This window comes from Choloepus didactylus, chromosome 20, assembly GCF_015220235.1.
Source record: "Choloepus didactylus isolate mChoDid1 chromosome 20, mChoDid1.pri, whole genome shotgun sequence".
Lineage (NCBI taxonomy): Eukaryota > Metazoa > Chordata > Mammalia > Pilosa > Megalonychidae > Choloepus > Choloepus didactylus.
Genome location: NC_051326.1, coordinates 33806045 through 33829720, shown reverse-complemented (window position 1 = coordinate 33829720; position 23676 = coordinate 33806045). Strand labels below are relative to the sequence as shown.

The 23676-nt window shown below is 39.6% G+C and overlaps 1 protein-coding gene across 5 annotated transcripts in view; it reads right to left on the bottom strand.

Moving 5' to 3' along the window:
- Positions 1-23676, bottom strand: part of EXTL3 (exostosin like glycosyltransferase 3) — a 199125-nt gene that overhangs the window by 55011 nt on the left and 120438 nt on the right. For all 5 annotated transcript variants that reach the window (XR_005213359.1, XR_005213358.1, XM_037813159.1 and 2 more), the window contains exon 4: positions 8341-8468. Coding sequence is in view for 3 of the 5 variants with exons in the window: in XM_037813159.1 (XP_037669087.1) it covers positions 8341-8468 (128 nt within the window). In the remaining 2 variants the exon portion in view is untranslated. The remainder of the gene's footprint in view (positions 1-8340; positions 8469-23676) is intronic.

Sequence of the window (23676 nt, the reverse complement as noted above, 5' to 3'; positions counted from 1 at the left end):
AACAACTAGTGAATAGATAAAAAAAAAGTATGATGTAACCATACAATGGGATATTATTCTGCAATAAAAATTAAAAAAATAAAAAATAAAAGTACTGATATTATGATATGGATGAATCTTGAAAACATTATGCATAGTAGAAGAGGCTGAACACAAAACACCACTTGTTATCACTCTATTTACATGAACTGTCCAGAACAGGCAAATCTATAGAGCAGAAAGTACAGGAGTGGTTGCTCAGGCATGGAGGGGGGCGGGGAGGGAGCATTTTTGGGAGAAATGGGGAGTGACTGTTAATGAGTACAGGCTTTCTTTTGAGGGTGACGAAAATGTTCTAAACTTAACTGTGGTGATGGTTACTAAACTCTGTGAATATACTAAAAACTACTGGGTTGTATACCTAAATGGGTGAATTATTATATGGTATATGAATTATATCTCAATAAAGCTGTTATTTAAAAAAATGCATTGCAAGAAAAATGGCACTTAACGTCAAAGTAAATGTCAAAGTGCTTGAAAAGTTTTTAAATGCTTACTCTCAATTTCTGTATTTACCTAATTGTGGACAGGTAACAAAAACTGTCCATAGACCAACAAACCAATCCATGACACACTTGGAGTAGCCCTAATCTACTCCATTCTCTCATGGTAAAGTGTTCTCAGTTGTATATTTAAGCCCTGTGATGGTTGGGTTCATGTGTCAACTTGGCTAGGTGGCCTAGCTGTCTGGTCAAGCGGGCACTGGCCTGACGATTCCTGTGAGGCTATTTGAGGCTGGTTGGTTTGTCGGATCATCAGTCAATTGACTGCAGCTGACTGATGACTCATCAAGGGGTGTGCTTCCACAGTGAGAGAATGCAATTGGCTGGATTTGGTCCGGGTGATCAGTTGGAGGCTTATAAGCCGGACGGTTAGAGAACCTTCACTTCTTCTTCAGCTGCTTCAGTGAAGCTTTTCCTGGGGAGCTTCGTCGACAGTTGCCAGTTCGTTTCCTGAGGAGTTCGTCAAAGTTGTCGGTTCGTTTCCTGAGGAGTTCTTCAAAGTTGCCGGTTCGTTTCCTGAGGAGTTCATCAAAGTTGTCGGTTCGTTTCCCGAGGAGTTCGTCGGACGTCTTCCTTGGAGTTGACAGCTTGTTGACGGCTCTGCAGAATTTGGACTCGTGCGCTCCCGCAGTTGCGTGAGTCACTTTTACAATTTGATAATAAGAGACAGCTCTCATTGATTCTGTTTCCAAGGAAAACCCTAACTAATACAACTTGGTACCGAGAGTGGTTCTTGAGAAACGGAATCTTAAAATGGGCTTTTACAACTTGTTTTCTACTCTGATTAGATTCAGAGGCACTAATGACTCTATTTCCAATAATCAAGAGGGTACTAAGAGTCCATGGCAGGAGTTGGCAAAGGAAATACGCAAAATAGCACCATTTGATTCTCCTAATTGTGCTCTAGTACGAAGCAAGGCTCTGGGTGACAGCATTTTCAACACTTTCACGGAGTTTTGCAGTATTAAGAAGTATAATGATGTTGGCTGGCTGCTCTTAGATACTTTGGATACAGTTGTAAGAGAAAGGGATTAGCTAAAGGCTTCAAATTCAAAACTTGAATGCTGTATGACAGATGTAAAGGGTTCCATCTGTGCCCTGAAAGAAAATCTTATTTCCTGTGCCCGCAGACTGGAGGTTTCTGAAAATCAGACGCAGTCTCTTATTGTGCGAGTAGCACATTTACAGCGTAAACTAAAATCTCAACCTCTCAGGGTGTCTGCTGTTAAAGTAAAGGCATTGATTGGAAAAGAATGGGACCCAGAAACTTGGGATGGAGACATATGGATTGATAATAATGACAGTGAGGACATTGGAACCCTGGATTCTGCTGGGTCATTGTTAGATTTACCTGTAGAGGGCTGTCCTGGGGAAACAGCTTCTCTGCCTCCAGTCTGCCCTAAGGAGCCTGCCACGCAACTCCCACCTAAGGAGATTGACCCTTCAATGCCTGCTAATCTTGTAATCACCTCCCCTGAGGAAGCAGCCCTCACTCTTTTGCTGGAGAGACTAATCCTGTTTTAAGAGAAGAAAATGCAACAGAGTGCCCTGAGATGAATGGCATGAGAGATAATTCTAACTCTTTTCATGACCCACCCCCACCACCAGTTTTTGCTTCAAGACCTATAACTAGGCTCAAGTCCCAACAAGCCCCAAAGGGTGAGGTACAAAGTGTGACCCATGAGGAAGTACGCTATACTCCAAAAGAACTGTATGAGTTTTCCAACTTATACAGACAGAAACCAGGGGAATATGTGTGGGAATGGATATTGAGAGTGTGGGATAATGGTGGAAGGAATATAAGGTTGGATCAGGCTGAATTTACTGATATGGGCCCACTAAGCAGAGATTCTGCATTCAATGTTGTAGCTCGAGGGGTTAGAAAGGGTGTTAACAGTTTGTTTGGGTGGCTGGCTGAAACATGGATCAAAAGGTGGCCAGCATTACCAGAAGTTGAAATGCCAGAACTGCCCTGGTATAATGTGGAGGAGGGGATTCAAAGGCTTAGAGAGATTGGAATGTTAGAGTGGATTTATCATGGAAAACCTGCTCACACAGCCCTGGAATGTCCAGAGGACACACCTTTTACCAGGACTGTAAGGAATAAATTTGTGAAACTAGCTCCATCATCCCTGAAGAGCTCTGTAGTCGCCCTTCTCTGTAGGTCAGATATTACTGTAGGAACTGCTGTCACTGAACTGGAATCCTTAAACACAATGGGGATAATCGGGTCCCGAGTCAGCAGAAGCCAAGTGGCTGCAGTTAATCACCACAGACAAGGTGGACAGGGCTACCATAATGGAAAACAGGCTCAAAGCAGCAATCAAAATAATATGACTCGCAGAGACTTATGGCGTTGGCTAGTGGATCATGGAGTACCAAGTAGTAAAATAGATGGGCAATCGACTAAATTCTTGTTTGAACTATATAAGCAGAAGAATTCTAGGCCACGTGAACAAAAATCTCCCTTGAATTACAAAAACAGAGAGTCACGGCCCGTTAATCAATTCCCAGACTTGAGACAGTTTACAGATCCAGAGCCTCTTGAATGAAGGGAAGGCCGGGTACCCTTGGAGAAGGACCCTGTCACACTGCCAAAAATTTACACTGTTAATCTTCCTCCCAGCCTTCCCCAGGGGGACCTACGGCCTTTTACCAGGGTGACTGTGCATTGGGGAAAAGGAAATGATCAGATATTTCGTGGATTATTAGACACTGGGTCAGAAGTGACATTAATTCCCAGAGACCCAAAACGTCACTCTGGTCCACCAGTCAGAGTTGGGGCTTATGGAGGTCAGATGATTGATGGAGTTTTAGCCCAGGTCCGTCTCACAGTGGGTCCAGTGGGTCCCCGGACCCATTCTGTGGTTATTTCCCCAGTGCCGGAATGCATAATTGGAATAGACATACTCAGCAACTAGCAGAATCCTCACATTGGTTCTCTGACTCCTGGAGTGAGGGCTATTATGGTGGGAAAGGCCAAGTGGAAGCCACTAGAGCTGCCTCTGCCTAGCAAAGTAGTGAACCAGAAGCAATACCGGATTCCTGGAGGGATTGCAGAGATTAATGCCACTCTTAAGGACTTGAAGGATGCAGGGGTGGTGATTCCCACCACATCACCATTCAACTCTCCTATTTGGCCTGTGCAGAAAACAGATGGGTCTTGGAGGATGACTGTGGATTATTGTAAGCTTAACCAGGTGGTGACTCCAATTGCAGCTGCTGTCCCAGATGTGGTATCATTGCTTGAGCAAATCAACACATCCCCTGGTACCTGGTATGCAGCTATTGATCTGGCAAATGCTTTTTTCTCAATTGCTGTCAGCAAGGACCACCAGAAACAGTTTGCATTTAGCTGGCAAGGCCAGCAGTTTACATTCACTGTGCTACCTCAGGGTTATATCAACTCTCCAGCCCTATGTCATAATATTGTCCGCAGGGATCTTGATCATTTCTCCCTCCCACAAGACATCACACTGGTCCATTATATTGATGATATCATGTTGATTGGACCTAGTGAGCAAGAAGTAGCAACTACTCTAGATTTGTTGGTAAGGTATTTGCGTGGCAGAGGATGGGAGATAAATCCAACAAAAATACAAGGCCCTTCCACCTCACTAAAATTTCTAGGTGTTCAGTGGTGTGGGGCCTGTCGAGATATTCCTTCTAAGGTGAAGGATAAGCTGCTGCATCTGGCCCCTCCTACAACCAAAAAAGAGGCACAACGTTTAGTTGGCCTTTTTGGGTTTTGGAGACAACATATTCCTCATTTAGGTGTGCTACTCTGGCCCATTTACCAAGTGACGAGAAAAGCTTCTAGTTTTGAGTGGGGACCGGAGCAAGATGAGGCTCTGCAACAGGTCCAGGCTGCTGTGCAAGCTGCTCTGCCGCTTGGACCATATGATCCAGCTGATCCAATGGTGCTGGAAGTGTCAGTGGCAAATAGAGATGCTGTTTGGAGCCTTTGGCAGGCTCCTATAGGAGAATCACAACGCAGGCCCTTAGGATTTTGGAGTAAAGCTTTACCATCTTCTGCAGATAACTACTCTCCATTTGAGAAACAACTGTTGGCCTGCTACTGGGCCTTAGTAGAGACAGAACGCTTAACCATGGGCCACCAAGTTACCATGAGACCTGAGTTACCTATCATGAGCTGGGTGTTATCTGACCCACCAAGCCATAAAGTTGGGCGTGCACAGCAGCACTCCATCATCAAATGGAAATGGTATATACGAGATAGAGCTCGAGCAGGTCCTGAAGGTACAAGTAAGTTACATGAGGAAGTGGCCCAAATGCCCATGGCCCCCACTCCTTCCACCTTACCTTCTCTTGCCCAGCCCACAGCTATGGCATCTTGGGGAGTTCCTTACAGTCAGTTGACTGAGGAAGAGAAGACTCGGGCCTGGTTTACAGATGGTTCTGCACGATATGCAGGTACCACCCGAAAGTGGACAGCTGCAGCACTGCAGCCCCTTTCTGGGATATCCCTGAAGGACAGTGGTGAGGGGAAATCCTCCCAGTGGGCAGAACTTCGAGCAGTGCACCTGGTTGTTCACTTTGCTTGGATGGAGAACTGGCCAGAGGTGCGTCTGTATACTGATTCCTGGGCTGTTGCTAATGGTTTGGCTGGATGGTCAGGGACTTGGAAGGAACATGATTGGAAGATTGGTGACAAAGAAGTCTGGGGAAGGGGTATGTGGATAGACCTTTCTGAGTGGGCAAACAACATGAAGATATTTGTGTCCCATGTGAATGCTCACCAGAGGGTGACTTCAGCAGAAGGTTTTAATAACCAAGTGGATAAAATGACCCGTTTGGTGGATACCAATCAGCCTCTTTCCCCAGCAACTCCTGTCATTGCCCAATGGGCTCATGAACAAAGTGGTCATGGTGGTAGGGATGGAGGTTATGCATGGGCTCAGCAACATGGACTTCCACTCACCAAGGCTGACCTGGCCACAGCCACTGCTGAGTGTCCAATCTGCCAGCAGCAGAGACCCACACTCAGTCCCCGATATGGCACCATTCCTTGAGGTGATCAGCCTGCTACCTGGTGGCAGGTTGATTACATCGGACCACTTCCATCATGGAAAGGGCAGCGATTTGTTCTTACTGGAATAGACACATACTCCGGATATGGGTTTGCCTTCCCTGCACGACATGCTTCTGCCAAAACTACGATACGTGGACTTACAGAATGCCTCATCCACCGTCATGGTATTCCACACAGCATTGCTTCGGACCAAGGAACCCACTTCACAGCAAATGAAGTGAGGGGATGGGCACATGCTCATGGAATTCTGTGGTCTTACCATGTTCCCCATCATCCAGAAGCAGCTGGGTTGACAGAACAGTGGAATGGCCTATTGAAGACTCAATTACGGCGCCAACTAGGTGGCAATACCTTGCAGGGCTGGGGCAGTGTTCTCCAGGAGGCTGTGTATGCTCTGAATCAGCATCCACTCTATGGTGCTGTTTCTCCCATAGCCAGGATTCATGGGTCCAGGAATCAAGGGGTGGAAACAGGAGTAGCACCACTCACCATCACTCCTAGTGATCCACTAGGGAAATTTTTGCTTCCTGTCCCTGCAAGTTTAAGCTCTGCTGGTCTACAAGTCTTGGTTCCAAAAGGAGGAGTGCTTCCACCAGGAAACACAACAATAATCCCATTGAACTGGAAGTTAAGGCTGCCACCTGGCCACTTTGGGCTTCTTATGCCTCTGAATCAACAGGCAAGTAAGGGGATTACTGTACTGGCTGGGGTGATTGATCCTGACTATCAAGGGGAAATAGCACGGCAACTACACAATGGAAGTAAAGAAGAGTTTTCCTGGCATACAGGAGATCCCCTGGGGCGTCTCTTAGTACTACCATGCCTGGTGATTCAAGTCAATGGAAAACTGCAACAACCCAATCCAGGCAGGACTACCAATGGCCAAGAAACTTCAGGAATGAAGGTTTGGGTCACCCCACCAGGCAAAGAACCACGGCCAGCTGAAGTGCTTGCTGAGGGTAAAGGGAACATGGAATGGGTAGTGGAAGAAGGTCATGATAAATATGAACTACAGCCACGTGACCAGTTACAGAAACGAGGACTATGATGATATGAATATTTCCTCCTCGTTTTGTGATGATTATGTTTGTATTTGTCTGTGAAGAAAATATTTTTGCTTTCTTCTCTGTCTTATCCCCTTATCATATGGCATAAGCTGTAACGTTCATTTTGAAGATACGGTTTTAGGTGATGTGTACGACTGCCAAGTTGACAAGGGGTGGACTGTGATGGTTGGGTTCATGTGTCAACTTGGCTAGGTGGCCTAGCTGTCTGGTCAAGCGGGCACTGTTCTGACGATTCCTGTGAGGCTATTTGAGGCTGGTTGGTTTGTCGGATCATCAGTCAATTGACTGCAGCTGACTGATGACTCATCAAGGGGCGTGCTTCCACAGTGAGAGAATGCAATTGGCTGGATTTGGTCCGGGTGATCAGTTGGAGGCTTATAAGCCGGACGGTTAGAGAACCTTCACTTCTTCTTCAGCTGCTCAGTGAAGCTTTTCCTGGGGAGCTCGTCGAAGTTGCCAGTTCGTTTCCTGAGGAGTTCGTCAAAGTTGTCGGTTCGTTTCCTGAGGAGTTCTTCAAAGTTGCCGGTTCGTTTCCTGAGGAGTTCGTCAAAGTTGTCTGTTCGTTTCCCGAGGAGTTCGTCAGACGTCTTCCTTGGAGTTGACAGCTTGTTGACGGCTCTGCAGAATTTGGACTCGTGCGCTCCCGCAGTTGCGTGAGTCACTTTTACAATTTGATAATAAGAGACATCTCTCATTGATTCTGTTTCCAAGGAGAACCCTAACTAATACAAGCCCTAATAAGAATTACTAGGATTAAAAAAAAATTTTTTTAACTTTTTTTAAAAACATACTTTAGTGGTTGAGTGAAAACTCTGGAGTTAGACAAATCTGCATCTAAACCCCAGCTCTGCCACTTACTTTCTAGCTTTGTGACTTTATCCTCTTGGATCTTAATTTACTCCTACATAAAATGGACACAACGACTACTTACATCATCAAGTTTTATAAGAATTAAATAAGATAAACCAGGCAGAAATCCTCAGCTGGTAACTGGCATAGTATGGGCTCAAAAAATGTTAAACTTTATCATCATCATAACCACCACCAGTGCTTCCTCTTCCTCTTTTTACTCATGGAGCTTTACTTCCAAACCCACCTTTCCCCCAAAATTTTAGGCCCTTGGATTCTGGCAATGTTCTACTGCCCCAACAAATAGAAATATTATTTCTTCCTGCCTAGAAATTACTCCTCCTTCCTCTAATAATAAAATCCTCAAATTTCCTTAATGGAACAACCCTTTTCCCCATATTCTCAGTCCAATGGTTTGAGGATAACCTACCCCCAGCTCCAGGAGCACACAGGTAACCTGGTCTAGCCAATCAAAGAATTCCATCTCAAATAAAGTCAACAATACCTTCACTCAAAGAGAGCTACTTTAGTTCTCCTTATGGCTTCCATTCAATTTTTTAAAAAAAGAATTCCATCTCCCTGGCATCACAGGGAGAGCCAAATGAGATCAATGGCAATACACAAGAAAGCCAAACCAAGAGATGAGGAGAAACAGAGTGCTTCATCTGCAATCCTGGATCCAGCTGTGTCCTAAGTTAGTCCTCACTACTATTACAGGTTTCTCAGTTACTATTAGTGAAAAATTGATTTTACTAGCCAATCCAGGTTTGAGATAGTTTTCTGTCACTTGCAAACTACAGTGTTTCTTGATTGAAAATCAGCCCCTCACCGAAACCCAAACATGATTTCGTCATGGCGGAGGTGAGCATCATCATCAATAGACAGGATGGCCTCTGTCTCAATTTCATTCCAGGGCAAGAATCGATTGTTCAAACTGTTCTTCTCAGTACGGACCACCTGTAACAAGGAAAAAGGCAAAGAAAAAACACTAAAAATCCATGCTACTTTATACAATGCAGAACTAAAATTACCTTAGTATCAAAGGAAACTGTGGCTAATTTACTGAATAATTCTGCCTGATATACCTACCACTTGTAAAATCTAGCATGTCTTTCAGGAATAAAAACTGACCTTATAATTCCACAAATATATAAGGATTTCAATTTTAACCTTTGCTCATTCATTAAATAATTTTCTTGTGAAAAAAGCTAAAGCTAAGGGTTATCTCACATATGCAGTAAACACAGTTCAAGGAAATTTTTAAAACTTTCCCAGAAGAACACAAGGTGGCAGAATTGAACTGAGATTAGAATTCCCAGCTCCAGAATCCCCAAGCTAACAGTGCTTGGTCATAAACTTTAAAACCAAATTCAGAAATCCTTTGAGACTATGTCATTTCTGATTCCCAATTTTAAAGACTTTTTGGTCAAAACAAAAAGCGTAAGCCATCCATTTGAGGTTAATTTCTTCACCTTTGCAATAACTACCTACAACGCTGACTATATATACAAAAACTCTTTCTTCTTTTCAAGGTGTACCTACTCAAGAAAACAGCTTCTGTAGCCACAGCAAATTCCAATTTAAAGAACCTCTATTCAAAGGGATCTATATATGAAGAGCAATATTTTCAATTATAAAACAAAGATTAGTGCCTCAAACAGAACTACATTGTAACAACAACAACAACAAAGTATTTAAACCATATCTCAGATAAGCATAATTTACCTATAATGTGAGTGGCAGCTTTGTTATTCACTTTGCCCCCTAATACTCAAATAAATGGATATAACCATAGTCAGTACTTTTTATTGCCCATTTTATTTTTTGGTATTTACATCTAATTAATCCAACTCATGAAGAACAATCATTTTGTGCTCAAAAAACAAAAAGCAAAGAGAACCTCTTGAGGAATCATCTTTTAGAAAGCCAGGAAGGGTCATCTTACTTTCAACAGAACATTTTACTTGTATTAAAGATAACCTCTACCTAGCAAGATGAATGTACTTATATCAGGGGTGTTACCATTTCTGAATAGTTTCAAAGGCATTCTACATCCTCACTAGTATTGTCTTCTTAAAACACCCTTTCCTCCATATTTTTCTTTTTAATATATGATTTTTATTAGAGAAGTTTTTATTAGAGAAGTTAGAAAAATCATGCAGAAACTACAGTTCCCATATACCCACCCTATTATTAACATTTTGCATTAGTGTGGTACCTTTGTTAAAACTGATGATAGAATACTACTATAACTGTGCTATTAACTATAGTCCATCATTTACATTAGGGTTCACTGTGTTGTGGACTGTGTTTTTCTTTTTTAAATTTTTATTCTAGTATCTTATATACAATCTAAAATTTCCCTTTTCCCACATTCAAATATATAATGCAGTGCTGTTAATTACATTCACGATACTGTGCTACCATCACTATCATCAATTACCAAAACTTTTCTATCATCCCAAACAGAAATTCTATGCCAATTAATCATTAACTCCCCATTCCCTACCCCCATCCCAACTCCTGGTAACCTGTATTCTAGTTTCTGACTCCATGAATTTGCTTATTCCAATTATTTCATATCAGTGAGATCATATAATATCTGTCCTTTGGTGCCTGGCATATTTCCCTCAACATGATTTCTATCCTTTCCCATCAAGCCACAGCTCAGAGGCCTCCTTTTGCATCCCACTGTGTCAGAATTAATCACTTCTATATTCTTAAAGCATAGTTCCCATACTTCAATTAAGCACTCAGAATCCAATTAATTTATAGCTAGAAGGGACTTGGCGAGCATGTGGTCCAACTCTCTTCTTATATATGGACAAACTGAGGACCAGAATGATTATATCACACATCTGGCAAGTGGCAGAGTCAGAACTCTTATACCTTCGGACTCCAAATCCAGTCCTTTTTCTGCTAAACTTATGTTAACTTGGTAAATCTTGTTAAACCAGAGCCACCATTCGATTGGAAAATACAATATTAATTTATGTACCATCAAGAGAGAAAACTGCCAATTAAGAAAATACATAAAATAGTTTATCATTTACAATGTTAACTTTTAAAAAGAGCTCTTTTAGACTTTGCCTCAGCCCCAGAGGAGTTCCTGCCTAATTCAAAACAAAGAAGGATCTGTAATAGATACATTACTATAGATGACAGATATCAGAGCCAAGTAATAGATGAAAGAAATTCATCTTGCTCTGCAGCATGTCTGACCAGTGTAAAAATCCCCAGGTTGTTAGCCTAGGGTCTCCGAGACTCAGATTTAGCAGTAAAAGAACAAAGGAACTATGAGTAAAAACAGAAAAGATGTTTAAAAGAAAAGAATTAGAGCAGCAGGGAGAGGGTATTGTCAAGTACTCACCTTAGCTGCTGCTGGGTTCTGTTCCCCATGGAGTGGGAGGGTAGCCAGAAGTAGCAGGACCAAATGCCAAGTTCAGCGATGGTAAAATGCCATCAATTGTAAGATGTATCCCAAATTCAGAGATGTTAAAACATAAAATAACGTGTCCCTTAGAATCAATGGGACATGGTAGCTGTTCATGCAATCTCCCCACCAAACTACCCTCAGGATCATTAATTTTCTTTCCTAGAGTTCCTAGCATTCACTTAATACAGAACTGCAATTCTGCCAGTTCAATTGAATAAAGTTCTTTCTCAACTCTAGCTTGAAATTAATGAAAAATTAGCTAAAAATTCAATTCTTGAATATTCACTTGTAGATTATCAATTCTATGGGTTAATCACCAAGAAGATAATCTACACAAAATTAGTAATTCAGGAACACAGCATCGAGTCTTAGTATTCCAAGTATGATTCAAAGAGAAGCATCACCTGGATGTTTGTTAGAAATGCAGAATTCCAGGCCCATCTAAACCTTACTGATTAAGAATCTGTATTTTAACAAGATTCCCAGGTGATTCCTATGCACATTAAACTTTGAGGACTGGTACACAGGAAATAGCATGGTCTTTGGAGTCAATCAGAAAAGCTTGGGTTCAAATTCCAATTCCTCTACTTAACAGTTATGTGAACCTAAGTAACCTCTCTGCTAAATCAACACAGCACCATACTGTCTGCAAAAATCAAAGCTATTTATCAGGCAAACTGACTGAAAACCCTATTTAATCTAAAAACAACAAAAAACTAAAATGATCATGATTTGATACTTAGAACATATCCAAAATTACTTGTCCAATTCAAAGTGAATCAAGATGACCTGCTTGTTCTTTGTAAGACTTAGATGGGGTCCCAGAGCTGAAAGTCTAATATCAAATGTGTTTGACCTAGATTTCACATTCAATTTTTTTAATAAGTTTATTAAGGTCCATTACTTGAATACCAAAAGGCAAGAAGAGAACAACTATGGTTTCCAGGAATATAATATACCTCCTGCCTCTGCTTATCCTGGCACAACTCCTCTGGGTTGGATGACAGCAAGATTTTCAGGTATAGGAAACTGAAGTAACAGTAATCAGAAAAAAAGAAAAGTTTTAAGGAGTCACAGTAATACAACATTGAATACTGCAGCTTAACTGTAATTACCTGATAAATAACTGAGGTCAATAAATCTGCTTTAAGAATTTAGGGCAGTGGTTCTCAAGTAGGAGTGATTTTGTCCTCTCAGGGACATTTAGCAGTATCTGGAAACATTTCTGACTGCCACAATTGAGGGGGGCAGGGTGAGATGCTATTGGCATCTAGTGGGTAGAACCCAGGGGTGCTCCTAAAATCCTACAATGGACAGGACAGCCCCCACAACAAAGAATTATCCAACCCAAAATGTCATTGGTGCCACTAATGAGACAGTCTGACTTAAGAGTCAACCACAGTAAAGCAAACAGTACTCTGAAGAATAACTGTAGTTTGTTATCTAAGGACAATCACCTTTTCTCTATAGCCACAAAGAGATTTCAGCCCTTAAAAATGTTACAAGTAAAAACTAAAACTAAGGGGGGAAAAAAGAGTTAAAACTTTCTTCCAACAGTTCTGCTTCAAAGCTGTAATGCTTAATAGCTAAACAAAAACTCAGCAAATCAACCATTAGCCATTCTAAATCAGAAGGACAAAAAGGCTCAAACATTTCTAAATGCATATATGCAAATCAGCACTGGCCTCTAGGAGTCTGAGAAATGGCAGGTCAAACTTGAAAGAAATGAGTCAACCAGAAATAGTATGTCATGTTTACGAAAGAGTCTCATTTTTTGATAATGTTGTTTTGTTTTAAATTAAAACGCCCCACCCCCAGCACTGGCTATTTCTTCACGTTACTATAGCGTAACACTCTTAGATGCCTTGTAATTGATTATACCTTAGAAACTTATGAACATGTTATATCAAGTTTTTTTATTTTATTACTGGTATGACACTGAACAGAATGTGCAGAGTCAAGTGCCTGGCTTATAGAGGTAAGTGTTCATCAAATGTGTTATGAATAAATGAATGGGAAATAGGACTTCATTTAGCCCTGCCCTTTCTGTTTTCAGAAAATCAAATAAAGACTTGAGAAGTTTATGTATTAAATCTATAAATACTCAATATATTTAATATAAAAGAATGATAACTGGAGAGGAATTAACAAACTGCTTAGTACTTAATCTAGTTTCCTATAGCAAAAAGTTCATCAATCTACAATCAAGGCAGGAGGAATGCTCACTAACATTACTTTTTCATGTTTCCCATATAAAGCTCCCTGATGATTCCTCACTAGCTTTTCTTTTTATCATCATTCATAAAAGCCTTGACTTTTTAACTCATCACTCCTTTCTTCCCATCCTAATTAGACAAGACAGTCATAGCCTAGAACCCAGCCACCTGCAAGTATATTCAAATGTATGCATGACCAAAAAATAATCAATAATTTCAGTTAATAGTCACCCCAGCTGATTGGGAAGTCTGTAATTCATGAATGATTAAAGAACTACTACTTTAATAGGTAGTTTCTCCTAGTAGTTAACAAGGCATCTGGCTTCTAAATCCAGACAGGATTGAAAATCCAAATTAATTAGCAAAGTATGGATTAATATTATTATTAGCTACCATGTTAAGTCTGATTACCAATCAACAGTCAGCAAGTATTTCTTAATATTTAACACATGGAAATGTAGGTAGTTCCTTATTAACAAGGAACAATGGAACATTTCAACATTTTAGTACGTGATAGTTGCTCAAATGAAGAATAATTAACTTGTATTCAAAGGGAAGAAGACCTACCTAAAAATGGTATATTTTAAGAAAGCAACTCATTTCTAGCCATAGGTAGGACTTTGATGTTGATAGGCAGGAAAAACAAGACATTTAGCGAATTAATCCAAGTCATAGAGCAGACCACAACAAAGAGCACAAAAAGGCAGAGTATACCCCAGAAGCAATAAAATTAGAAAACGTATATGGAAAATATAAAGCACCATACAAATACATAATGCCACCAACTAAATTTAGCAATTTTTCTAGAATACACCAGAAATATTGTCCTTTTTAAGATCAATTTTGGCTCAGTCAAGCCCAACAATCTCAATAAAGACATACACATAATACACTTCTGTAATGAAACCATTTCTGAGAATTAGCTTTATGTCAAACCATCATATAGGTAAGAAAGGTAAACAGTAACTAACTTTAGTAGTCTATCCTCCCTTTTCCTATAACTTCAATAGTAACCTATCAAAGAACTCAAGAATGAAGGAAAGGAGGTACAAGAACAGGATACAGTCATGTAGCTACTTGTGAGGACCCAAGTGGAGCAGATTGAGTGGAGAGGTGGTCAACAGAGAGAGAAGATAACTGAAAAAGAATATGCATTAAAATCTCTTGATTATTCAAGGTACCCATTCATTCAATAAACATTAAGTGGTGGTGGCAAAAATTTAAGAAATGCAAAAAAAGAGAGGGAAAGGAAAAAGGTGACATAGTGAACTGGTTTTCCATTTATAACTTGAAATATGGGTCTTATGCAGCATAGTTTTAACTCATGAGACATATTATGTTTTAACTTATAAGAGAAAAAGTTGCCAATAACCCTTGTGGAATTGTAGATAAAATAACATACGTTAAAGGCTCAACATCAAATGAAAGAATGCATGTAAAGACCATGATGAGGTGCCAGGTACATAGTAAATGCTCGTAAATTGTTAGCAATTATTATAACTTGAAAGTAGCTTCTCTTCCTATTTTAATTTTCACACCAAAATTATAAAAAGCTTGCACTTTCCCAAGAAAATGAGATTTGAAGAAAAAGAAAAAATATGCAATGAACTAGTCTTGAGGCCTAGTTCTAATTCAAGCATTAGTCTAGTGACCTGAAATTTTCTGCCTCAGAATTCCTACTTTGAATTAGCAAAAAGAGAACATATAAACTAAGAAGGGGAGAGAACAGCTAAATAATTTTTGCTGCAATTAGTAAATCATTTGTGTAACATGACATTTCAGCAATCTTTAAACTTCTATTATTTTTGCTATTAATATCTGATTTTTTTGGTAGCTTTCATTTGTATGATTTTCCTTTGCAGCTGTTCAGCCCATTCTCAGAGAAAGAGAGCCATAGCCATAGCCACCAAGTTACTGAGTAAAAGTACTGTCAAAGAAAAATACCCAGATACCACAATATCTTTGCCCAGGAGAAACTGGTCAAGATATTTCCAGTTAGCTTCAACCTAGAAATCACAATTACTGGAAATTATTATCTGATTCATTCAATTAATACTTTTTAAAGGTAGAATGCACACAGATTAAAAAGCAGAATTTATCAACTTTCTAAAGAATAAGCCAAAAGTAGAGTAGAGATCTAGCCAAAAGCATTAAGGCTTTTAACATCCTATTTGGCAGACATTTCCCAGCTTGGATATTAATGATGCTAAGTGTTTACTATCTACATGGCTTCTCATTCTAGTCTTCCTTCTTTTTCCCGAGTAGACTCTTGAGGAAATAGTATTAAAAAAACTTCCCTGGCATGCTATTTAAGCTCCCAAAGCATAGCGCACTCCTTGTTTAATTCTAATATCAAGGGGGCTAGAAGAGGGAGAAAAGGGCAGTGAAAAATAATCTCACATCACTATATTTCTCATTTGGAAAAAAATGGTGTATTCTGGCCTTACAACTTACACAGAGCCCTTGGATTCTACTAGTGACATGTGGTATTGCTTATTCTCTGAACTCATCAACTCCACTACTACTTACCTTAGCCCAAGCCACAAAGACCACTCACCTCAACTGCTACAAAAACTACACTGCTTTTTTCCCTATGGTCCCATACAAATCATGTTTCTCCCCTGCTCAAACCTTCCAATGGTTTCCTAACATTTAGAATAAAATCTAGACTTTTAACCATGGCCTATATGGTCCTACATGTACCGAACCCTACAATCTTCATCCTCTTTTCAAACTCTTCCCCCTCAATCACTGCCCCCACCCGATATACTAGATACTCTTGTCATTTCTTGAACATACAAACGTCTTACACTTGCCATTCTCTTATGGAGAAGAGAAGTAAAAAATTTTTAAGTTGAGGGACTGGCTATCAAAAGATTGTCTTAAAAATGAGTGAGTATATGGTATGAAGATATGCAAAGTCTTGAGTGGACTAGACTACAATGTTAATAACTGAAAGACAAGTTTTAAAACTCTAAAAAGGCAGATTTTGAGGTTATCGTTACCACAGAATGCTCCAATAAAGCCAAGTTACTTATTATTTTTTAGGATATAAAGCAGAGTGAGGAAAATGTGCTAACTGGTGAGAATGAAATAGCAACTCTAACCCAAAATTATTGGTGGGACTATGTATCAAAAAGGGACTAAATACGTGTTTGCTTCCAGTATGGCTGATTAAGCTCTTACCAGATTCAGTCCTCCTGCAGATAACTAAAAACTCTGGACAAAAATACCAAAAAGGCAGTTACCTGAAGGTACAGACAAGTGAACAAAAGAAGGCCTATTATGGAGGGGAACTGAAACTTAAAAGGAGGAAATGGCAAGAGCAGAGTTACTGTTACTTTCATCCTGAGAGACAATGGTACTATGCAGGGCAGCTAAAACTCCCATACAAAACCCAGTCTTTGGGGCCAAAAGAACCAGAGAACATAGTTTAGAGCAACCACAGCTCCTGGAAAATAATGAGGAAATTCTGGAAAGAAGAGAGCCAGGGAAGGAGCTCCAAGTTCTGTGCGTAAACTGTCCAGTCTCTGGCTTACTCCTAAATCGTGCAGGGCTGAGGTAGTTTACAAGCTGGCAGTTTACCAGTTAATGATAAAAGAGCTGAATTAACATTTGAGTTGCCCCTCAAGAAACAAAATTTGCAGTCTAAGTACATCAAATTACTTGCCTGCTAAAACAAAAATATCAGCACACTTCAGAGAAATAAAATAAAAATCCAGAGTATTCACAACATAAAATTCACAATGTGTAGGATTTAACATTAAATCACTGATATAAAAACAATCAGTAATATGTAACCCAGTCCTCAAGAAAAAAGAAAATGAATCAGGACAAATCTCCAAATGACCAACACGGTGGAATGCTAATAGCAACCAAAGATTTTAAAGTAGCTGTCATAATTATGCTCAATACAATAAAGAAAAATACTCCCAAAATAAATTCTAAAGACAGAAAATCTCAGCAGAGAAATAGAAATTATTAAACACACACACACCCCAAAAGGAAATTCCAAAACTGGAAAATACAGTAATGGCAATTTAAAACTCACAGTAGAATGGAAATGACACAAAAACCAGTGAACTTGATGATAGATCAATAGAAATAATACAACTGAAGAAAAAAGGAGGAAAAAATGATTTTAAAAAAGGAAACAATCTGAGAAAATCGTAAGATAATATCAAAATATCTAACATGCAAATGATGGAGTCCCCAACAGAAAGGAGGAAAAAAATGGTGCGGAAAAAAAAACTAAAGAAATAGTGGCCAAAATTTCTCAAAGTTGATAAAAGACAAAACTTACATATTCAAAAAACTTAAAAAACAAAACAAAACCAAAAAAAACAAGTAGAAGAAAAACCAAAGAAAACCAAACCTACACATATCATAGTCAGACTGCTATTTTGAAAGTAGCCAGAGAAGAAGAACCTAAGATGGTGGCTAGATGAGACAGGGCAAAAAAACACCTCCATGAGAAATATGAGATAAAAGCCAGAAAGTGACCCAGAACACCAGTTCCAGTGATGCCCCAGCTGGACAAGGTCTGCTAAATCCACAGGGACCATGCATTTGGTGAAACCGGGAGTCTGCATTCTGAAACGAGTGAGTGAGCCGGCTGAAAGTCCAGCGGCCGTGCTGCAGTGTGGGGAAACTGTGGATTGGCGTTTGGAGACAGACTAATTCTTTAAAAAAAAAAAAAAAAAAAAAAAACCAGGAGCCGCTGCAGTTACGATGGTGAGAACCGCACAGTGAACCACGGCAGGAGCAGGCTATGCCAACCTCTCAGTGTCTGGCGTGGAGGATAGCCCTTCCCATACCCACTGCTGATTGCCTCAGGGCCAGCGGGGCAGAGGGGAGCCAAAAGGAGAAAGAAACCACGCCCCTTGCAGCCATCACCCCAGCAGGCTGGGAACGCTCCAGCCCAGCGCCGGAGCTATAGCCCAGAGCCACGCCAAGAAACCCAGTGTGACAGGGAGTGTCTCCCACAGCACTGCGCTCATGTCACAATATCAGCCGTGGACAGTGGCCATCAGTGCATCCATAGCTAATTGTCCTGGAGCTGGGAAGGCAGAGCTTTAAGAAAAGGGGGAAATTAACACAACCCCATTCAACCATCTTTATGTCAGGCTGAGAACGCCCCTGCACAGCCTGGTGGCCCAGGACTTCCCTGGAGAGCCGGCCTGCACTTGGACATGGCACAACCTTCCCTCAGCAGAGGTTCTGAAAGAGCATGGCTGAGAAGGGGGACCCGCTTGGAAATCCCAGGGACCCTACGCCAATACCAAGGACTCGTGGGTCAGCGGCAGAGACAATCTGTGGCAAGACTGAAATGAAGGCTTAGACTCTTGCAATACCCTTAAATCTCCGGGAACACCTGGGAGGTTTGATTATTAAAGCTGCCCTGCCTCCCTAACCACCCAGACACACGCCCCACATTCAGCAGACAGCACCAACAACACACCCAAACTTAGTGCACCAATTGAACCCCACAAGAACCAGATCCCCACACACTACAAAGACAAAGTTGGGAAGAACTGACTTGAGGGGAATAGGTGACTCGCAGATGCCATCTGCTAATTAGTTAGAGAAAGTGTATGCCACCAAGCTGCAGATCTGACAAATTAGAGATCGGTATTTTTTATATGCAGAAAGAACGCTATCAAGTAAAGCAAATGCCAAGAGGCCAAAAACAACAGAAAATCTTAAAGCATATGATAAAACCAGATGATATGGAGAACCCAAACCCAAACACCCAAATCAAAAGATCAGATGAGAGAGAGTACTTGGCGCAATTAATCAAAGAACTAAAGTCAAACAACGAGAGCATGGCACAGAATATAAAGGATATGAAGAAGAGCATGGCACAGGATATAAAGGACAAAAAGAAGACCCTAGAAGAGCATAAAGAAGACACTGCAAGAGTAAATAAAAAAGTAGAAGATCTTATGGAAATAAAAGAAACCACTGGCCAACAAAAAGACACTGGATACTCATAATACAAGATTAGAGGACGCTGAACAATGACTCGGCGTCCTCGAGGACCACAGAATGGAAAATGAAAGAACAAAAGAAAGAATGGGTAAAAAACTGAAAAAATTGAAACAGATCTCAGGGATACAATAGATAAAATAAAACGTCCAAATTTAATACTCATTGGTGTCCCAGAAGGGGAAGAGAAGAGTAAAGGTCTAGAAAGAGTATTCAAAGAAACTGTTGGGGAAAAATTCCCAAACCTGCTACACAATATAAATACACAAAGCATAAATGCCCAGCGAACTCCAAATAGAATAAATCCAAATAAACCCACTCCAAGACATATTCTGATCAGACTGTCAAATACTGATGAGAAGGAGCAAGTTCTGAAAGCAGCAAGAGAAAAGTAATTCACCACATACAAAGGAAACAACATTAAGACTAAGTAGTGACTACTCAGCGGACACCATGGAGATGAGAAGGCAGTGGCATGACATATTTAAAATACTGAAAGAGAAAAATTTTCAACCAAGAATACTTTATCCAGCAAAATTCTCCTTCAAATTTGAGGGAGAGCTTAAATTTTTCACAGACAAATAAATGCTGAGAGATTTTGCTAATAAAAGACCTGCCCTACTTCAGATACTAAAGAGAGCCCTACCGACAGAGAAACAAAGAAAAGAGAGAGAGATACAGAGAAATTTAACAGACATATATAGAACATTACATCCCAAATCACCAGGACACACATTCTTCTCTAGTGATCATGGATCTTTCTCCAGAATAGACCATAGGCTGGGACATAAAACAAGCTTCAATAAATTAAAAAAAAAAAATTTGAATATATTCAAAGCACAGTCTCTGACCACAATGGAATACAAATAGAAGTCAATAACCATCAGACACTTAGAAAATTCACAAACAACTGGAGGTTAAAAATGAGGGGGAGATGAAAACATTCCCGGATAATCAAAAGCTGAGGGACTTCATTACCAGTAGATCAGTCCTATAAGAAATGCTAAAGGGAATTGTGCAGGCTGAAAGGAAGGGACACTAAACAATTGTCTGAAACCACATGAAGAAATAAAGATTTCCAGTAAAGATCACATGGTAAATATGAATACCAATACTACTGTATTTTTGACTTGTAACTCCACTATTTACTTCCTACAGGATCTAAAATACATAAACTGTACTGATAAATCAGTGGTTTTGGACTCAATGTAAAATATGTAATTTTTGACAAGAACTACATCAAGGTGGGGGAATGGAGGAGTACAGGAACATAGTTTATGTGTCCTACTGAAGTTAAGTTGGTATCAAAGACAAACAAGACTGTTATAGATTTAAGAGATTAAACTTAAGCCCCATGGTCAACACAAAGAAAGTATCAGAGAATATGACCATAGAGATGAAAAGTAGAGTACGGGTTATGAGAAGTGGGGGAAGGGGCAATGGGGAGTTAAGAAATGAGTGTAGGGTTTCTGTTTGGGGTGAAGGGAAATTTCTAGTAATGGATGGTGGGAAGGGATAGCATTGCAACATTCTAAATATGAATAATCCCACTAATGGAATGCTAGGGAGGGTTTGGAATGGGAAGATTTAGGCTGTATATATGTTTCCACAATTGGAAAAAAAAAAAGACAGTCTAAATAGATAATGCCAATTAAATGCCAAGAATGATCCTGGATGGGATCTGAGGATGGAGGACAGGAGGCTCAAGGGGACACAATTGGGACATAAGAAAAAAAAAAAAGGAAATACAGAATGTAAACTTTGTATCAATGTTGAATTTCTTGAACTTCTTAGCTGTGCTTAATGGGATTGCATAAAAGAATGTTCTTGTTCATGGGAAATGTGTATGTGAATTATATTGTTTGTTCAAGGATGTGTACAGCTTGCTCTCATATGTTCAGAAGACAGCAATAGATGATGGATGATAGGGAAGGAGGGAGGGAGGGAGGAAAGAAAGATGGTGGTGTGACAGGATGTTAAAGTTGCTGGATTGGGGTATCGGGGGAGGGGGTTGGGGTAGGCTGGAGTTCTGTGTATGGGGTTTGTATTGTTTTTGCAACTGTTCCTGTAAGTTTGAATTTATTTCAAAATAAAATTAAAAAAAAAATGTTTGAGAGACTGAGAAATCAAAAAAAAAAAAAAAAAAAGTAGAGAAAAACAACACATTACATATAGGGAAACACAATTTGAATGACCATTCACATATCACCAGAAATAGTAAAGGCCAGAAAATAATGGAACAGCATCTTTAAAGTGCTGGTCTCCAATCCTAGCGGGCAGTTTTTCCAAAAGATTAGACTTCAAATCCCTTAGTACAGTGCTCTTCTCTAGTAGACTTCCTTTAGATATTCTTTGCTGTCATACTCCAGGATCTACAGAATCTGATTGAATTGTTTATGAAATATGCAAGAGACAGGAGGAGAGCAGTTGCCCACCATCACATTCTCTGTTCAGGCATCCTATACCATTCAGATGAGAGACCCACTTCAACTGGTGGCAGTTCCCCACCTCTCTGGGCACCCTACTACCTGTCCAGGCACTATCCCATTTGAGCTGGAACCCTCTTTACCTACAGCATTAGGGGCAGGAGTGCCCAAGGACAGTAGCAATAAAGGTCATCTTCCCTTTAAACCAAATTCATTGCAGTTTCCCTTTACTTGCGTAAATAATTAATAGAAAGGAATGAGGAATTTTCCTATGTAAATCCTATTAGATACCCCTAAGAACCATTCTCTACTTAAACATCTGTGGCTCAATAGATTTCACAAGTCAAAAATGTCTATCATTTATGCCTATTGCTTAGGTGGAATCCTGAGCATAAGAGAAATACAAATTATCCAGCATTTTCTGACATGGTATCTAGATTCCTTGGTTGATTCATTTTGTGAATATGCTGATTTCAAATCAATTCCCCTGTAGGAATGGAACCTGAGAGATTGCCTGGGAACTGCTCTGGGGCTAAACTGTATAAAGACCTGTGAACTATAACCCAATGGACAGGTTATGTCTGCATCTGGGTTGGAGAGCCACTCTGAGATGTATCATAATAGTAAACACCATTTTACTACAGGGGAGAGAACTATCAATCTCTCCATCCCTACACTTCAAGGGTGGTACTGGCTCTATGTCCAAGAGTTCAGCCCAGAACACCTGCATCTCTTAAGCAGAAAGTATAGTCAAAATATTTAGAGAATAGAATAAAGTTCTCCAGCTTGAAATTATTTCCTCTTTTTTGGAAGAGCCAGAAAAAAAAAAGAAAAAAAAAAAAAACTTGTATTCCTAATATAATAAAGTTATTCAGAATGGCCTCCTATTTGGAAAGTTTCTGGCATTTTCCAGCACAGTATTATACTACTGCAATGGGCTGCACAGTAATCAAAGAAGAATACTTATTTCACAACAACTTGTATTCCTAATATAATAAAGTTATTCAGAATGGCTTCCTATTTGGAGAGTTACTGGCATTTTCCAGCACAGTATTATACTATTGCAATGGGTTGCACAGTAATCAAAGAATACTTATTCCACAACAAAGTTAAAACAAAGTATTAATTCTGATAAGTTCTCTGATGAATTTCAGTCTTTAATCTGTATGGCACCAGCTTCTCTATATCCCTATTAAACTAAAACAAACAAACAAAAAACTCAAGAAAAATGGAAAACAAATGCTGCTTTTTTATTTTACTATTTGAGCAGCATCTACCTTTCACAGAACAAATGCTTTTTTATTATAATGACATTCATAAAATTGTAATTAAGAGAGAAAAAAGTGTAATTTGTTAGGGAAGAAGTGTATAAAAGCAATCTCCCCATTTATAAAATTTTTCCTAACACACCAAATAAATTCTGGGATCAAAAGTTTTTAGAACCCTACACAGTCTTTGACTAGACTTACTTTGTAAATTCAATTAAGTAATAAAATCAAGAAGAAATTAACAGCAGTAGTAAGAAAGAAAACTTAAAACAAAAATTGCTAGTTGTTTTGTACAGGAGAAAGTAAGTAGTAACAGCCGTGACACAAAGAGAAACTATCTTTGTAGAGGATACAAGAAGACTTTATAAATATCCGTGAAGTTAGTTAAGGCTATCTATAACTGACAGAGGGATGGGGCAGGACAGCAGTCCTCAGTCATAATCTTTTCCCATTAAATGCATATATTATTTTTATTTTGAGATAAAACCGGCTTCCACATCCTTTGACATAAGGGATAAGTAGGAATCAAATAATTATTGAACACCTCTCCAGATTCCTTCCACATATTATCTTAGATTCCTTTTTGATCCTGAGATTAAAGAATTCAAACTTACCAAAGATCACAAAATGACTATTTAAGCCCAGTGATTTAAATTGTTTAACTCCAAAACTTATGCTTTTTCCATTATAAAATGCTACTTAGAAAATATTTCACATCAGTTTCTGACGCAACAATTTTTTTTTTAATTGGGCCAAACATTTGCCTTCCAGACAAATCCTCCCTAAAACTGTACTAATTTTCTTAAGCCAGTTTTTAGAAATCGGACCTGT